This window comes from Chiloscyllium plagiosum, unplaced genomic scaffold (assembly GCF_037043375.1).
Source record: "Chiloscyllium plagiosum isolate Xiang-an unplaced genomic scaffold, Cpla_swu_hap1 HiC_scaffold_28, whole genome shotgun sequence".
Classification (NCBI taxonomy): Eukaryota; Metazoa; Chordata; class Chondrichthyes; order Orectolobiformes; family Hemiscylliidae; genus Chiloscyllium; species Chiloscyllium plagiosum.
In genome coordinates, this window is record NW_028270166.1 from 6,624,244 (window position 1) to 6,642,694 (window position 18,451).

Sequence of the window (18,451 nt, forward strand, 5' to 3'; positions counted from 1 at the left end):
CTTCTTACTCCAGCCACATTTCCAGTGCTCTTCCACCCTCGTCTAAGGTTTCACTAATGGGCCAGCAGCCAGTGATCTAGCTGTCTCCCAGGACAGTTAGCACCCTTGGCCTTCAGTGAGACAGCTATCCAAAATCTACTTCACACCAGAAGGATTGCAACATCTTATCTCATGCGCCTGACTACCTCAGAACCCAGAACCAAAATGTTGCTGAAGTGCAGCTGTTCTCCTTTTCCAGAACATAAATCAGACCATTGGATTGTCTAAAGGGGTCAAGGACTCATCACTAAACCTCCACATAAATATGGACAGGTTTATATCAAGCTGCTACATCCAGGTGATCTCAAGGACTCCTCCTGGCAGCTAACAAGTTCCTGCTTCCAGCCCTTTGACCATGAAACTGATCATCTGTCTGCTGTAAATTTCCACTTTTCCATGCACCTTTTCGTCTATGAACTTCAATGCAGCCACCAGGCTCCTTCCACCCAGCAGCTCTAAGCTAACTGCTGCTAGTGACAATCTATTTTTTGTACAGACTCCATGTGACAAAGAAGCAAGCATCATAAAGCTCTACTGCACAGAAGGTGGCCCTTCAACCTTTCGCTTAAAAGAAACTATCCATTCATTCCACTTCCCTGCCAGATCTCAGTGGTCTTTGAAGGCTTTCCCTTCTAAATACTTGCCCATTTTTATGTAAAATAAACGATTCAATCCACTTTAATCATCTTCAGACACCTCAGTGATTGCAACAGTCACGATAAAATCGGAGTACACTAACTGCAAGTTGATTGGACTCTGATATTCAGCAGTCAGAAAAGGTTTTTGGACACAGAGGGCTCTACAAACACACTAACAATTGGTCTATAATTATATACAAAAGCTGCAGTCTAATTCTGTACATGCTGGCCTTGTCAGTAACAGTACCTTCTTGTTCTCAATCTGTTATCAGTCTCGTTCCAAACAAAAATGTGCCATGTTCAGCCAGTTGCTCCAGAGGACAAGGACATGTTAACTTGCTCGAAGAGTGTGGTGCTGGAAAAGCACAGCCGGTCAGGCAGCGTCACACCTATTCTGCTTCATCAGGGCTTATGCCTGAAACATCAACTCCCCTGCTCCTCTGATGCTGCCTGACCAACTGTGCTTTTCCAGCACCGCACTCTTCGACTCTGATCGCTAGCTTCTGCAGTCCTCACTTTCTCCACGTTAACTTGCTGTAAACAGCTTTATCCTGCTACAGTACTGGTCAACTAACAATGGGCAAGATGTGGAGGTGCTGCTGCTGGACAAAGTCAGAAGTCACACAACACCAGGTTATTGTCCAACAGGTTTCATCAGGCAAAGGAGCAGCTTTCTCTGAAAGCTTGTGATTTAAATACTGTAAACTGCTGGAATGTAACCTGGTGTTATCTGACTTCTAACAATTGACAACTACTCCTCTGCTCTCCATGTCTTTTCTGCCAACCACTGAAGGAAAAGTCTTCAACTGCCTGTGTCCATAGTCACTGGAGATCACTCTGGCTTACTATCCCCACAAAGTTTCCCAGAGTATGGCATGTTGAGTGATTTTTTTTTCCCCCCCGAGAGAGTGCGGATTGAGGCACATGTTGCCAGTTGGTGTAGTCCATGCTAAGCAGCTGAGTGAGACATTGCTCTCTCTCTCTAACAGGGACATGTATTACCTTGTATGAGAGAGATGGGGTATCCTGGTTTGTCAGCCAGAGTCAATGGAATTTCCTGAACTGAAAACCAATAACCTCCTTGATGGGGTTAGAGAGACGTTGTCAAGCAAACCCAACAGCGGTTTCGTTTTGGGTTTCCATGGTGTGAGCTCCCTAACCTCTACGGGCTAATGCCAGCAAAGGCAGGCTAAGACCCTCAATAGGGCACTCTCTGACCATGTCATTTACTGTCCACACAAGACAGTTATCCACAGGCCGTCCCATCTTGTATTTAATTCAGTGGAAGTAGGAAAGTAGCAGGGTATCCATCACACATCTTCCTCCCCAGTCTTTAATTCGTTCACGGATGATGCTCAGCTCTTCCAAGGCTCCATTCATGGTGATCAGAGGCAGCAAGTCACTGCCGCACATAGACTTCGGAGATCCATGCAGAAGGAAAATGGGAATGCTGATCATGAGACGTGAGCATCGCAGGCTGGACTAGCATTTATTGCCCATCCCCAGTTGACCTTGAACCAAGGGGCTTGCTAGAGCCATTTCAAAGGGCAGTTAAGCTTTAACCATGTTATAGGTCGGCCAGACCAGGTAAGATGGCAGATTCCCTTCCCTAAAGGACATTAGTAAACTCGTTGGGTATTTGTGAAAATTGATTACGAGGGCTCCGTTGGTCTAACTTTTAGTTCCAGATTGTTTTGGATTTTTAAAGAATAGAATCCCTATAGTGTGGAAGCAGGCCATTCACCCATCGAGTTCACACCAATCCTCTGAAGAGCACCCTATCCCTGCAATCCTGCCTTCCCCAGTGGGCGGCACGGTGGCACAGTGGTTAGCACTGCTGCCTCACAGCGCCAGAGACCCGGGTTCAGTTCCCGCCTCAGGCGACTGACTGTGTGGAGTTTGCACATTCTCCCCGTGTCTGCGTGGGTTTCCTCCGGGTGCTCCGGTTTCCTCCCACAGTTCCAAAGATGTGCAGGTCAGGTGAATTGGCCATGCTAAATTGTCCGTAGTGTTAGGTAAGGGGTAAATGTAGGGGTATGGGTGGTTTGCGCTTCGGCGGGTCGGTGTGGACTTGTTGGGCCGAAGGGCCTGTTTCCACACTGTAAAGTAATCTAATCTAATCTAATCCACCTAGCCTACTCACCCTGAACACTGTGGGCAATGAAACATGGCTAATCCACCTAACCTGCACATCTTTGGACTGTGGGAGGAAACCGGCGCACCTGGAGGAAACCCATGCAGACACAGGGAGAATGTGCAAACTCCACACAGATGGTCACCTGAGGCTGGAATCAAACCCAGATCCCTGGCACTGTGCAGTGCAAACCACTGAGCCATGCTACAGACAAGTAAACAGGAATTTTTACTTCTCAAATAAAAATCTGAGAATGAAATCTGGAATCAGACAATCAATTTTTCAATGTAAAATTTCAGTTACATCACACTGCAAATTTTTGCTATAAATTCTGTGTTACGATCGAGCCCTCCACAATCACCTGATGAAGGAGCGTCGCTCCGAAAGCTAGTGTGCTTCCAATTAAACCTGTTGGACTATAACCTGGTGTTGTGTGATTTTTAACTTGGTATCGTTAAAAGTGTCTGGGAAGCTGATGGATTGTTGAGACAACAGAAAAACTAATTTATTTATGTCTTTTGCAAATGAAATTAAGATGGTCCTAGATAGAATAAATCCAAAGGATTTACAGGGAATTCCACTCAAAGTGAGGTCAGTAATTAGGGGTTCATTAGCAGAGGATTAGAGGGAAGTTGAGGGAACGTTTTATAGAGTTAGTGGGAGTCAGGAACTCAATTCCCTAAAGTCCTCATCACGACAAAAGAAAACTAAAATATGCACTAGGTGCCTAGGCTACAAGCCAAATATATGCGCAATTGGTTCAGAAAGAGTGCATATTAATCCATATATTCAGGTGGAGAATCGGACAATCTTGCATGAGATTGTGATGGGGTCAGTAGCAGCTTTACCACTAATTCTCTTATTCTTCTGCGTGGACATCTGAGGAACATTGTCCATCAGGATTTTGTCACGTCTGATAAAATAGCTAATATAACTTGTACCAATTGTTATCACACAATAAATTACCTCCTGTTTTAATGAAAGGCAAATGCGTCTGCCTATTCAGGCCCTGTGGTTTATTCTGTACCACTGACAATTAGCAGAGGAGGGAGGATTCTTCTGTGACTGGTGGGCACCACGTGGGTTTGGTGCGTCACTTTCCAAAGTGACATTTTAATTTTAAAATGTTGTTAAATTTGATTCATGATTTTGACTACGGTCACGTTGCCCCTTTGCGGCTGGTCAACCTCAATTTTGATTTATTATGTTAATTGTTCACATTAAAATAGAAGAACGAAGGACTGGTGACAGCACATTGGGTTCTGAGTGGTTGACCCTATGGTGGCAATATGGGTTTCGGCTTGCATGTTCATTTTCACGTAGCAGAGACAGAATATGCTAAAATGCCTCCTTCTAATAGCATGACTGCTTATGCAAGAAAACTTGCTGCCCTTCTCTGGAGTGACCTCTCAGAAACTTAAGTTTCATTTGGTTAGGTTAACCTATAGCTGTCTTCTGAAGGGCAGTGAGAATGGTCAAGAAAAACTAGCCTTGCCAGGACCTTGATCCATAATGTATAAATAAAGGGCACTGCCCTTTAGAAGTGGTTTATTATGTAAATGAGCACGAGATGCTTCAAAGTTGAGAGAATGCAATACTTATTTCCTTGAGATGAGATGATGATCTGAATCAGGTGATAAAAATGATCAAGGAGTTTCAGAAAGTGAGGGAGAGAGAAAAACAATTTTCTGTTGTGGGCTGAATTCAGGGGACATCACCTGAAAATAGGAGCCAACGATCTGGAATGATTTCAGGAAATACTTGTTCATACAAAGTGTTGTGGAAATCAGGAACTCATCTGCAACTGATCATCCCCCCAAAGACATCTTGGACGCTGAGGATCAAAGAACACAAATACAGTGTGGGGTAGCTGAAATCCTTGCTTAGTAAAAATGTACGGATTAGAGCAAAGGTCAGTGAATAAAGTGGAGGTAAAGAAACAAATAGTGCAGCAGGCTTGAGGGGCTGAATGGCCAACTCATGTTCCAACAGAACTCAAGATAAATGCAGCTTAGGCCAGGAGCTCACACTCGCTGAGGACTAAATTCAATACACAGTCACTCTTCCAACTCTCTCACTGTGCTGCTCGTTCTCAGGCTGGAGGATGAGTCATTCTGAGCTGATGCTTTTCTGCAACTAGCCCACAGGAAATGTACAAGAGCCATCTGCAAGCAACCCACTCTGGCTGCTGGGCAGGAGCCTGGCCCACGCGGAGCAGCACACAACACTGGAGCTCAAACACACAATTGCAAGCCCCCTTTTGCTGTGTCGTGCCACATCGATACTGTCACCGCTGTGAAGGAAACCAGTCATTCTCAACTTCCGCAGTTCCTCCTGCCCCCTCAATCATGTCTGAATCAAAGGTGAGGGTGGGGTTGGGGAGGATTAAAACATTCTTGTACAAAACCCATAGTGTGGAAACTGTGCGGCACTCATGGAGTTAATGAACTCATTTGTTCCTGAAGCAACCAAGGCAGGAAATGGTACAAAGTACTGTACAGTGTGGTTGGATGAGTCAGCGAGCAGATTTTAACCCATTCACACCCTGTCTTCCCTCCCTTCCTTCAGTGGATAGGGTTTCCAACCCCATATTTCTGATAGCAACAAACCAAGCCCACATTTCTGTTCCACAGGTCTGAAATGGGTCAGCCATGGCTCAGTTAATAGCCTTTGTGCCTAACAGCAGAAGACTGAAGTCTTCCGTGCAATGCAGTACAGAAGGAATGCCACACTGTTGGAAGTACAGTCTCAAAGATGAGATGTTAAAACAAGGCCAGTCTGCCCTCTCCGAAGGCTAAAGGAGATTCCATGGCTACCATTTTGAGGATTAACAGTGTCCTTGGTGCCCTGCCCAATATTTATCCCTCAAATCAACATCACTAAGGCTGTCTATGTGGTCATTACCACAGTCCAGCTTGTGAGGTACAGAGAAATTAATCCCTGTTGTGGGCTGAATTCAGGGGACATCACCTGAAAATAGGAGCCAACAATCTGGAGTGACTTCAGGAAATACCCCTTACCATGCAAAGTGTTGTGGAAATCAGGAACTCATTCACAACCCATCACCCCCACAAAGAAATCTTGGACACTGGGGATCAATTAACACAAACAAGGTGTGGACTAACTGATATCTTTGCTTAGTAAACATTTAAGGATTAGAGCAAGAGTCAGTGAATGAAGTTGAGGTAAAGAAACAATTAAATAGTGCAGCAGGCTTGAGGGGCTGAATGGCCTACTCCTATTCAAATAGAACTGCAATCCCTACAGTGCAACAGTGACTATAGTTAAGAAGCATTCTATGAACTATGTAACACTCTGGGATATCCTCAGGTTGTGAAAGTGCTACAGCTAGTTGGAACAGCCATTGTCTCCTTATATCCCCCACTCACATTGGAGGGTGATCCTGGCTTCTGATCGACTAAAACAGAGAAACTTCATCCAGGAAGGCACTGGACAAATTGAGTGACTTCCTTGAGAGCAGGAAGAGTTGAAATCAGATTCAGAGGGTAGAGACTGCACATTGATCATGGACTAAATCAGCTAATTCAAAGCAAAATACTGCAGATGTTGGAAATCCGATACTAACACAGAGAATGCTGCAAAAACTCAGCAGGTCTGGCAGCAACTGTGCAGACAGAAAGAGAGTTAATGTCGAGTCTAAGGTGACTGCAAAAAGTTATTGTCCATAAAACATTAACTCTGTTTGTCCCTCCACAGAGGCTGCCAGACCTGACTTCACCAGTCATTTCGGAGTTCATAGAACTGGGCTGGAGGCAAGTCAAGAGACTGCTTTAAAAACAAATCTAAGTACTGCAAGAGCTGCAGTGTGCAATAAAAATAACAAGTACCAGAAACACTCCACAGATCAGGCAGCACTTGTGGACACCTTTCCTCAACAAAGGAAGACAGACCTTATGTTAATCTGACTGTTCACCCTTTCCTGTGTTGTACAAGTGATTGGCCTTGCCCCAGCTCAGGTGAACAGCCAAAATCTCGCTTGTTGCTTAACATTACCGGCCCACGGGTCAGTCTCCGTATTGAGCAGATCCTGTTTGACAGCTGTCCGTACCAACTGTTGAATTGTTAGTATGAATTTGATCAGTATCTTAATCAGTGGCTCATAGCCCTTGACCAATCCGGATTGTAGTCTAGCACCATTGATTACTGTTCAGAATATTGATTATTGACAGCAATGATACAGCCAATTTTCTTTGCATTAAAACTTCTTTTTCGAAACAATCTCTGTATTGCTGATGATTGAAATCCCTAATGCACAATTCAGCCCCTAAACATGCAATCCTGCAATCATACACGTATCAGTTTTCAAATTTGCATAGATCCCATAAATAAATTTACATAGTTCCCATAACTACTTGATTTACTTCTTCCAGTGGAAGGATGAATAGAATTAGGAGGATGGATTGTATTGTCCAAAAATCTCAATACAGCCTCAGTTTGTGACTGAGCCTGGGCTACAGACGGCAGCCAGGTTTCCAGCTCCAGGGTTTCACGGGTTGAACTCAGATGGGGCACAAGATAAATAACACATTCAACCTCAGTTCACGTAACCATTGTCCAGTAAGGGGAGCGGGGAGGAGGAGAGTGAGTGAGTGAGTGAGTGAGTGAGTGAGTGAGTGAGTGAGTAGGGTGGTATGTGGGCAGGGTGTGCATGCACGGGTGTGTGCATGTGTCTGCACTCTTCCTTCCCCAAGTAAGTGACATTCTAGTGGTGTACAGTCCAGAATAAAAAGCAAACTCATCCCAACTAGAAGGACAGTGTGATGATGGACAGGACCCAGATATAGGAAAATCCAAGGACATTTTGAAAAGCGAATGTATGTTTTGATATTCAATAGACCAAACCAAGTTCTCCAAATTGCGTGGGTTACATGTAAATTTCATTCAAAGAGATCCAAGCAGATGTGAGTTGAAAGAAGATGCCTGCAATACAGCGCTGTAGCTAGGGTTCAGAAAAAACAAAAATAACAACGAGATTCAGGAACAGAAACAAGAATCTCTGATGCCGGGAACATTACCAAGTGCATGGTGCTCTGGGTTTTACTGGTAATTAAACACTGATGATTTCTCAACAAACAAGTTGGACTTATTGTTTCCCTCATAGACTTTTAAAGAAAATAATTTCCCTTTAGATGTGTAGAGAAACCCACCATCATGTAGCATCTGTGGTTTAATGAGCAGCACTCTCAGAATCTGACAGCCCTGGGCTCCAGGCTCACAAACCTAACCAGACACAGTGATGCAGTACTGAAGGGATGCTGAACTGTCAGAGCTGGTGTCTTTTGGATGACATGTTTATTGAGCTCTCTCAGGTGAATGTAAAATATTCTGTTACATTATTACAATAATGAATGGGGGAAACAGTTCTCTGGTGTCTTCGGCCAATATTTTTCACCTCAATCAACATCACTATAAAACAGATTATTCCATTGTTGTCATAAGCCTGCTGTGCTTCCTACAACAGCAACTACACATCAAGAAAGCATGTCATAGACTGTAGTGTGCTGTCAGACTTTCCAATTCAGAAAGGAGTGCTAAAGAAATGCAAGGTTTCTTCTTTTCCTTTTCGGGATTTTAATGCAAAACTATTGAGAAATTCAGATGAGGAGATTTTACACTGGAATGACTTTCAGTAGACACTCTCTTCCCATTGGGATATTACCTTAGCCTCAAACCTTGCACAGTTGTGTGAATCAATGGGATGGTCATGAATTAGAGATTCCAGAAACCCCCTCAAAAGCCAGGCCACTATTTCCCATGGAGGAGAGTAACAATAAATCACGGCTGGAATACTGAGAGCAGTTTTAGTCCCCATAACTAAGGAAAGATCTACTGACAATAGAGGTAGTCCAAAGAAAGTTCATTAGGCCAATCCCAGCCATGGAGGGACTGCCTGACGAGGAGAGGTTGGGTAGATTGAGTTTATAGGTGAACGCGAGTACTGCAGATGCTAGGGATTAGAGTTGAGAGTATGATGCTGGAAAAGCACAGCTGTTCAGGCAGCATCCAAGGAACAGGAAAATCGACGTTTCGGGCAAAAAGCCTTTCATCAGGAATGGCTTTTGCCCGAAACGTCGATTTTCCTACTCCTCGGCTGCTGCCTGACCTGCTGTGCTTTTCCAGCACCACACTCTTGACTCTAGATTGAGCTTATACTCATCAGAATATGGAAGAATTAGAGACAACCTTTAGAAACATGATTCTTAGGGGTCTTGACAAGTTAGATGCAGACTTTCCCCTTGTGGAAAGTCTTTGTTTTATTTACTCAGTGAGCATCACTGGCTGGCCCAGCATTTATTACCCATTCTTAGTTGCCCTTGATGTGTTGAGGTGGTGGTGTGCTATCTATTTGAACCGCTGCAGTCCATGTGCTGTAAGCAGACCCGCAATGGCGTTAGGGAGCAAATTCCAGGATTTGGACCCAGCGACAGTGGAGGAACGGCGATATATTTCCAAGTCAGGATGGGGAGTGGCTCGGAGGGGAACTTGCAGGGGGCAGTGTTGCCACGTACCTGCTGCCCTTGTCCTTCTAGGATGTCAATGATAGCAGCTAACTCCATTAGCTAACACCAGAAGCACACTCGAGGAAATAATCCTACTCTCCCCAAAATGGCAGTTTTAAACAAAGATGCACATTTACATAGCATCTTGGGCGACCAAAGTGCTCTACAGCCAATGAATTGTGGCTACTGATGTAATGCTAATTTGTACACAGCAAGTTGTGCTGGTGTTCAGCAGGGTGAGTCCTCACGGGGGGGGGTGAGAGATATTGGCTGCCAGCTGAATGTCGAATTGGGTGGGGTAGCATGAAGCAACAAGGACAGACTCCCACCAACCTCCCACCACGTAGCGGTCAGCAACTTTCACTTCACTGGGCATCCAGGGACTAGCTGAATAGATTCCCCTTCTGGTTGGAAGGGAGCTCTGTTCACTGCTGGGCAGAACCTCTAGGTCTGCACCATTCCTCCAGGGGCCATCCCTCCAGTATCGGGATAATTAGTCAGCAATTGTAGATACTTGGGCAGCACGATGATTTAGTGGTTAGCACTGCTGCCTCAGAGCGCCAGGGACCCAGGCTTGATTCCAGCCTCGGGTGACTGGGTGGGGTTTGCACATTTTCCCTCTGTCTGTGTGGGTTTCCTTCCACAGTCCAAAGATGTGCAGGTAAGGTGGATTGGCTGTGCTAAATTGCCCATAGTGTTCAGGGATGTCCAAGTTGGATGCATTAGTCAAGGGTAAATATAAGATAAAAAGGGTAAGGGAATGTGTCTGAATGAGTTACTCTTTGTAGGGTCGGTGTGGACTTGTTGGGCCGAAGGGCCTGTTTCCACATAGTGGGGATTCTATGATTCTTAGTCAAAGAAGTAAAGGCGAGTAGAGAGGAATTTGTTCCAAAGTGGATCACTTGGAAACAGAGGCAGGAGCTGATTCAACAGGAATGTACAAATAAAAATTAAACAAACTTCAAAAGGAAAGATTTGCAGAGTTACTTGAATAAAAAGAGAGAGTGTGCTGTAGGAACTAATTGGGTTGTTCTTCCAGCACAAGGCGTAGAAAACAGGATCAGGGTAGGCCATTGCACTCTTTGAGCCTGCTCTGCCTTTCAATATGATCATGGCTTTTTCTCCAATCCACCTCCCTATTCCTGCTTTCACTCCATAACCTCTGATCCCATTTGTCCCAAGAATTATATCATGCTCCGCCTTGAAAACAATGTCTTGGTCTCACCATTTTCTGAGATTGAGCATGATGGGCCGAATGGCCTCCTTCCACACTCTTAAGACTCTGTGATTCGATGAGAATGTATGAGGCATTGATATAAACTGAAGCAAGGGAACATCAGCAAACATTCAAACTAGACCTGTACCAGATTCCAGCCACTCACCTGAATGAGAAATTGTAGACACCTGCGATGTCAACCCTGATGAAGGAGCACTCCGAGATACAACTGGTTGTGGCAACGGTCCTCGATTTAGGATGGAGCCAGTGGGGTTGCTATAGGCCAAATTGGCAGCACTCTGTGTGGCAGCCACAATGGACACTTCATGGTTAGACAGAGTACCTGCCTGAGAAGGGGAGAAAAGGGGAAGGCAGGAGGGTGCGGAGGGAAGAGAAGAGGGAGCGGTGGGGGGTGGGTGGGAAAGAGAGGTGGGGAATGGGGGAAGAGAAGAGGCAAGGTAGGGAAGACAAGAAAAGAGGTGAAGGGAAGAGAAGAGGAGGGATGAGCATGAGGGGGAGAAAAAAAGGGGAGAGGAGGACGAAGGGAAGAGGAGGTGAAACAAAGGCAATTAATCAAAATGTCAATGCTTCATTATAGAACTCCATGATCTAAACAACAACAACAACAACTCATATTTGTATTGCACCTTTAAAAGATAGCCTCACAGGAGTGTAATCTTACAGAGCAGCTGTTAGGAGGCCATCTAACAGATTAGTCAGAGGTAGGTTTTAAGGAGCGTCTTGCTTCAAGAGAGAGAGAGGTTTCCAGAGAAAATTGCAGTGTTTAGCACTTAGACACTTGAAGGTACCACTCTCAGTGGTATAGCCACAGAATTGGGGCAGTGTAGGAGGCCAGGATGAGAGAAACACAAGGATCCTAAAATGGTTTGAGGCTTCAGGAGGTCACAGACGTGGGAAGGGGTTTGAGGCCAATCAAGGGATTCAAAAACAAAGATGAGACTTTTACAAATCAAGAGACTGCCTGACGAGAAATCAACATTGATCAGAAAGCACTGGGTATATTACAGCATGGACCTTGTGCAATTTAGGATATTGGCAGTGTCATTTGGGGTGAGCTCAGGTTGATGGAGTGGTGTAGGTGGGAGGCAGGCCAGAAGGATGTCACCACAGTCAATAAACAAAACTCCTTCCAATATGGGCAGCAATAGCAGGTTGGCCCCATTTCCAGAATCCTTGGCTCATTGAACTTTGGATCTCAATCAATGCCACTGCAGAAGGCAACTGGCAGAAGCTAGGCCCTTTGGAGGGATGGCTGAAGTTGGGGGTGGGGGGCAATGTCAGACAATGTTGACCAAAGCTTGACTGTCACAAACGGAAGAGGAGGAGTAGAACATATAGCCCCTTTGAGCCTTCTATATCACTCAGGAAGATCATAGCTTGCCTTAAGTCCACTCTCCAGCCTATTGCCCATTACCTTTCAACCTCTCTGTTAGTCCAGGAATCTATCTCAGCCTTCAGTATATCAATAACCCAACTTTCACTGCTTCCCGGAGTAGAGAATTCCAAAGATTAAAGACCTCAGCAGAAGAAATTCCTCCACATTTTTGTCTAAAATAGGGAGAGTCTCTTATTCTGAAACTGTGCCCCCCATATCTAGATTCCCCCTTAACGGAAGCATCCTCTGAGCATTTAACCTGCCAGCCTCCCATTTTGATATCTGTTTGAAAAAAAAAATCACCTCTCATTCTTTCAAACTTACAATGAGTACAGACACAATCTGCTCAATCTTTTCTTATCCTCATACGACCCCCTTCATCTAGGAATCAATCCAGCAAATCATACTCTAAACTGCTTCTAAAAAAGCAAGCATATCCTTTGGTTCTTGTGAAGGGAGGGGTTTCAGCAGGAATTTATTTGCCCAAAACGTCACTCCGCACAATGGTTTTTGACAGAAGAGAAAGGTTTCCAGAGGCAGAAGGTCAGTTAACTAGAAGGAGGCAAATTGAAGTTAGTTACAGGTGAGATGCAGAGAAATGTTTTAATGCACGAAGTCACAAAGATCCATATGAAAGGGTGGTGGAAGCATATTCAACTGTAATTTTCAGAAGGAAATACAACAAATAGTTGAAAAGTGAAAAATGTGCAGGGCTTTGAGAAAGACCAAATGGAGTGGAACCAATATGATAGCTCTTTGAGTCTGTTCTGGTTGTTTCAATGGAACAAATGGCTTTCTTCTGTGCTACAGCATTCTATGACTCTAAATATTAAGCCACATTCATTATTTGGGCCTCAAGGATGGCAAAATGACTTTATTACGTTCTTCCATCCTTCTCTGTGTTTATTTTTGATGTTATTTTCTGTCCCAAAAACAAAATCGACCTGACGTGCGATAGCTTGCTCACCTTGGGGCCTGTACTTTGAATAGGAGGCTTTCACTATTGCTGGGAATGCTGGGAACTTCCTCTCTCCATTGCGATCACTTGCATTATCTCACTGTCCAGCAAATAAAGTGCCAGGAATAACTGGTATGATCACAATTCTCTGTGACATGAAGGCACAATATGACGAGTTCCATTGAGTGCGGCATATTTTCTAAAGCTCCTGGTGTTCCCCCACCCCACTCCAAAGTCTGTCAAGTGTCCCAGCGTTCCTATAATTGCTGCCACATTTGTAGAGTACGGGGAGGAAAGGAGCATTGTTTTTCCTATGGAAGTCTTGCAGGACAAAAAGGTAGCAAATGCCACAAACCTGCACAGCATCTTGAATTCCGAACCTTCTCGTTTAGTTTGCTTCACAATATCCCCTTCTTCCTCACTCCTCATATTTTAAAATGTGCCATTCCAGTGAAGAGCACAAAGGTTGACAGATAATACAAGATTCAAAACATCATAAGTGGACAGTCCATTTGACAAGAAGGAAACACAAGAATTTGGCTGGAATAATGAAGGAATATTTCCAGGCCTGAATATTTTCAGGGTTACAAGTCTGGGCTGTGAGCGAGTGTTATTGTGCCCATATATAGCCTGAACTTCTGCATCGCTCTAGACTGAAAACTATACTTGCAGCCTGCCAAAGAATTTAGTGGTTTGACTAGATCGAGGTCTCAGGGACTGCAGTATCTAGAGTAAAGCATGGGGCAACTTGTAACATGTAATCTTTCATCACCCGCATGGGATCTTTCTTTTGTACCCCTGTAAGAGTATGCTTTGACTGCAGTGAGGAGTAATAAAGTGTTGACTGTTCTCCCATACCTTATCCAAAGACAAGATGTATCCAGGATGCAATATATCATAGTGCAGTCTGTTCTCAGCTAACACAAGTTTTACTGACGTGGTTCGATGCATAAAGACCAGTTTCAGGAACCCTGAATGATCTGGTTTCTCCCCCTTCAATTTCAGTTGAAGACCATTTAAAATATTGGAGTTAATTTGGCATAGACAGAAATTCCAATCAGAAATCTCTAGAAAAAGAAGGCTCATCAGCACTCAGACACTTATATTCCTTAGACGGCAACTTCTAAACCCATGGTCACTACCATCAAGGACAAGGACATGGGCACTCTGCCACCTGCAAGTTCCCCTCCAAGCCACACACCATCCTAACGTGGAAATATAATTTCCATTCCTCATTGTTACTGGTTACAGGGTTAGTTGTAGATGTGCGTCTAATTACAGTACACCGAATGCAGTGGTTTAGGAAGGCAACTCACCACCACTTTCTCAAGGACAACTAAGGACTAGCAAAACAGTTCTAAAATCTTTTAAAAAACAAATGTACATTTATATAGCACCGTTCACAACCTTGACATTCCATAGCAATTTGCATTTAATTATGTACTTTCTTGAACTGGAGTAACAGTTGTAATATTCGAAATGTGGGGCAGCCAATTTGCACAGAACAGGGCACACGAACAGCACTGAAAGAACTTCCAGATAATATCCCTCAATGTCAATGGCTAAGGTACAAATATTAACTAGGTTACAAGGACAACTCTCCCTCCCCCAAGTTCATCTTCAAAACAGTACTACAGGATTGTTTACACTGAGGCCAGAGGCTAGATTTAATGCCTCGTTGGAAAGACAGCACTCTGACACTGCAATGGTGACTTGGCAGCATCTACAGTCCCTGGAATGGGAGTTTTAACCAACAAACTCTGACTCTAAGGTGAGAACAAATGGTACATAGTCATTTTTCTGCAATGTTGTAGGAGATACTTTGAACATTCCTTTCCCTAATGGACAGGTTTGTGATTTTCTTTTGCCAGGGTTACATTTCTAGGTGCAGTTCCCATGTTCTGTCACTTGATGCTGCTGGTGAGAAACAGACTGGATTGCAGTCTGTCCAGTAAATTCAGGCCTGGAGCTTTCCCATCTCCTCCAGCAGCTCACTTATAACACAATAAAGGGGAGGGGGCAGGCCTGATTGGATATCTGTCTCTAACAGTATCAAAAAGGTTCTATACTCTGTATGGAGTCCTACAGCACAGAAACAGACCTTTCACTCCCAACATGCCCATGCTAACAACGTTTGCCAAACTAAATTCATCCCATTCACCTGTGTTGGGCCATTGTCCTACCACACTCCAGGGCTGGTAGAGAAACAGAGAGACCCACACAAGTGGTGGTGGTTTAACCGGACGGTGACCACACTTCAGACAAAGTTGAGAAGGAGAGTCCTTCATGGAAACCTCAGCTGTTGCAGGAATTGAACCCATGCTTTTGGTGTCTCTCTGCATCTCCCACAACAGGATGTCTTTTTCACATCTACCCTGTCAAGGCCCTTCAGGATCTTACAAGTTTCAATCTAGTGGTCTCGAACTCTAAGCTACAATGAATACAAATCTAGTTTATTTAACCTTTCCTCATAGGACAACCTGCCTATCCCAGGAAAACTTTTCCTGAACTGCTTCCAATGTATTTCCTGACATCTTTAAATAAGGTGGCAGATAGTGCATGCTTTACTCCAGGTGCAATCTCACCAGCAGCATTCCCTCAAAATTGCATTGGTCCAGGCACACCAATCCCAGCATTGACTTCCAGTTTAGGAATTTGCTGCTGCGCACAGTCCTGGAGATCCACACAAAAGAAAACAAAACTACCAGCAATGTAGCTCACCTATACAACAGAACCGTAACATCCCTACTTTAGTAGTCAATTCCCTTCTCGATAAGTGATAACACTTTTAGATTTCCCAATTATTTGCTGAACCTGCAGACTAATGTTTTGCAATTCACGTAATAGGACACCCAGATCCCTCTGCATCTCAGAGCTCTGCAATCTCTCACCATTGAGAAAACACGCTTCTTTTTTAATCTTTCCACCAAAATCAACAATTTCATGTTTTCCCTTATAACAGATCTTTGTCCACTCACTTAACCTATCTGTATCTTTCTGTAGCATCCTTATGTCTTCTTTATGGCTTACTGATGAGAGGAAGTCAACAGCCTAGTGGTATTGTTGCTGGTATGTTAACACAGTTAATATTCTGGGGACCTGGGTTCGAATCCCAGAGAGCAGAATGTGAACTCCATAAATATCTGGAATTCAGAGTCTAATGATGACCATAAGTCAGGAAAAGCCCATCTGATTCACTAATGTTCTTTAGAGACATCCTTACCTGGTCTGGCCTATGTGTGACTCTAGACTCTCAGTAATGTGGTTGATTCTTAACTGCTCTCTGGGTAATTAGGGATGGGCAATAAGTGTTGCATGGCTGGAGACACCCCCATCCCATGAATTAATAAAGGAACAAAAACAAACTTTAAGATTCTCCTTTGAGCCTACTTCTTTGACCAAGCTTTCATTTATTCTAATCTCAGTGGCCTCGATGTTGATGTTTTTCTTTGTAATGCACTTGTTAAGCCCTTTAGAAAGTTTCACAATGCTAAAGGCATTATATAATGCAAATTGTTGTTGCAGAAGGTATTTGTTAAAGCGCAATTACAATATCTTCTGGTTACATATACTACCACTGAGGTTAGGACAGGTCCCCAGGAACGTAGCAATGCTTGGAAGATACCACCAACAGAAACTCGCTGGTGTCAAATATTTAGGACATTTGCTTACACAATAAAAGGAGCTGTAGAAGGCGAGAGAGAGTACAGTTACCCCATTAGGATTTGTAGCTTTTAGTCCGAGAAGTTTACCCCCTTGGGGATGAGGATAAATGAGCGCCAACCTTTTTACCACAGTGGCAGGGAGAAACCAGGGAGAAACTCAACAGCAAGTCCAAAGTCCAGAGAGGCCTGTTTAAAGTAGACTATGATGTGGAGAGATTTCAAGAGGGACAGAAAAGGAATTTGACGAAAAACATGATAAACCATTCCAAATGACTTACACAAACCCTTGGTCTGTTGTTCAGGTGATTCCCCGCTTCATATTTTCGGTATTTGTCTGTTACCTCCAGGCTTGGTTCAACGGAATCATCAATCTCCAGGTCTGGACTCTCACATCCATTTAAACCCTTTTTTCTCAGCGTCTAGGCAGAAATCACAGTTTGAAGGAACATTCAGCAGGAGATCCAGGGTAACAGCTGGTCAACCTTGACTTTTCAAAAAGTGCAAATGAGCAAAGAGATGGACTTAGGGCCCATGTAAACAAATCCTTAAAATTGGCAGAAACAATTGATAAGGGAGTGTTTTAAACAATAGTATCTGGATTATTTGTGTCTATAAATAGACCATACAATACAAAAGTGAAGCCAGGAACTTCATCAATCACTGCTCCGTTCTCAGCTGGAATATTGTGGACAACTCGGGAATGCCACAGAAGCTTAAATAGAAATGAAAATGCTGTGGAGGCTTTCAAGGTGTTACAAAGTGGAGGCACTTAACATATGAAGAGGAGGTGGGAAAGTTGGGATGGTTTTCAAGGTAAGAAGTCTTGATGGAGGACAGTATGAGAAGGCAAGAGACAGGAGGCCGCAAGAGAGAGCAGGAGGGGGAGAGCGTGCGATGGACAGAGAGAGAGAGCGTGCAATAGACAGAGAGAAAGAGAGAGAGAGAGAGAGAGACAGACAGACAGAGACAGAGACAGAGAGAGACATGTCCTGAAATGGATTCGACAACATTGGTGAAGAGTTATACAAGGGAGGTGAGGGAAAACCTTTTTTACTCCATTGTCAGACAATTACCCTGCCCAAACAAGGTGCTGCAAACTGATTCCAAACATGTTTTTAAAATGTGTGCTGGCTGAGAAGGGAGTTTAAGATGACAGCTGATACTGGAGATCTGGAACACGAACAGAGAATGCTGGAGGAACTCAGCAAGCCTGCCGGCATCTGTGGAGAACAAAAAACAAAATCTTTTGATTCGCATTCCAGTCCTCCAATGAACTTTTCAGGACAAGTCATATTGAGCTTAAACATGAACTCTGTTTCTTTCCCTCTCTAATGTGCCAACCTGCTGACTGTAGTATTGTGGGTAAAAGGATGCTGTCCCCTGCTACTTATTCCTTCTCTGGGAAAAAGAATCCTTTTACTGCTACAGAGGATCCCAGAAAATTACCCAAGTAATGTTCTGGGGTCCCAGGCTTGATTGCCACCACTTCAAATGGTGTAATTTGAACTCAGTAAAATCTGGAATTAAGGATGTAATGATGACCGTGAATCCATTGTCGATTGTCAGAAAAACCCATCTGGTTCACTAATGTCCTTTCGGGAAGGAAACTGCCATCATTACCTGGTCTGGCCTACATGTGACTCCAGACCCACAGCAATGTGGTTGAATCTTAACTGCCCTCTGGGCCATTTAGGGATGGGCAATAAATGCTGGCCCAGCCAGCACTGCCCTCAACCCATGAATGAATAAAAAAAAAAGATCAACCACTAGTGAGTCGAAACCAACTTATCTTAACAAGCTTTGGGCAGGGGAATCTTACATTGTTTTGGTTGACAGAATTGGGTCCAGTTCTGGGAGGAGAGGCCATTGATGTTTTCCAACTAT

General features: G+C 44.0%; 1 protein-coding gene across 4 annotated transcripts in view; it reads right to left on the reverse strand.

Annotated features, from left to right (window-relative positions):
* mef2b (myocyte enhancer factor 2b) overlaps positions 1 to 18,451 on the reverse strand; it is a 126,176-nt gene that overhangs the window by 28,550 nt on the left and 79,175 nt on the right. For all 4 annotated transcript variants that reach the window (XM_087975950.1, XM_087975949.1, XM_087975948.1 and 1 more), the window contains 2 exons: positions 16,846 to 16,986; positions 10,715 to 10,895 (listed from right to left, as the gene is read on the reverse strand). In XM_087975950.1, coding sequence (XP_087832076.1) covers positions 10,715 to 10,895; positions 16,846 to 16,986 — 322 coding nt within the window. The remainder of the gene's footprint in view (positions 1 to 10,714; positions 10,896 to 16,845; positions 16,987 to 18,451) is intronic.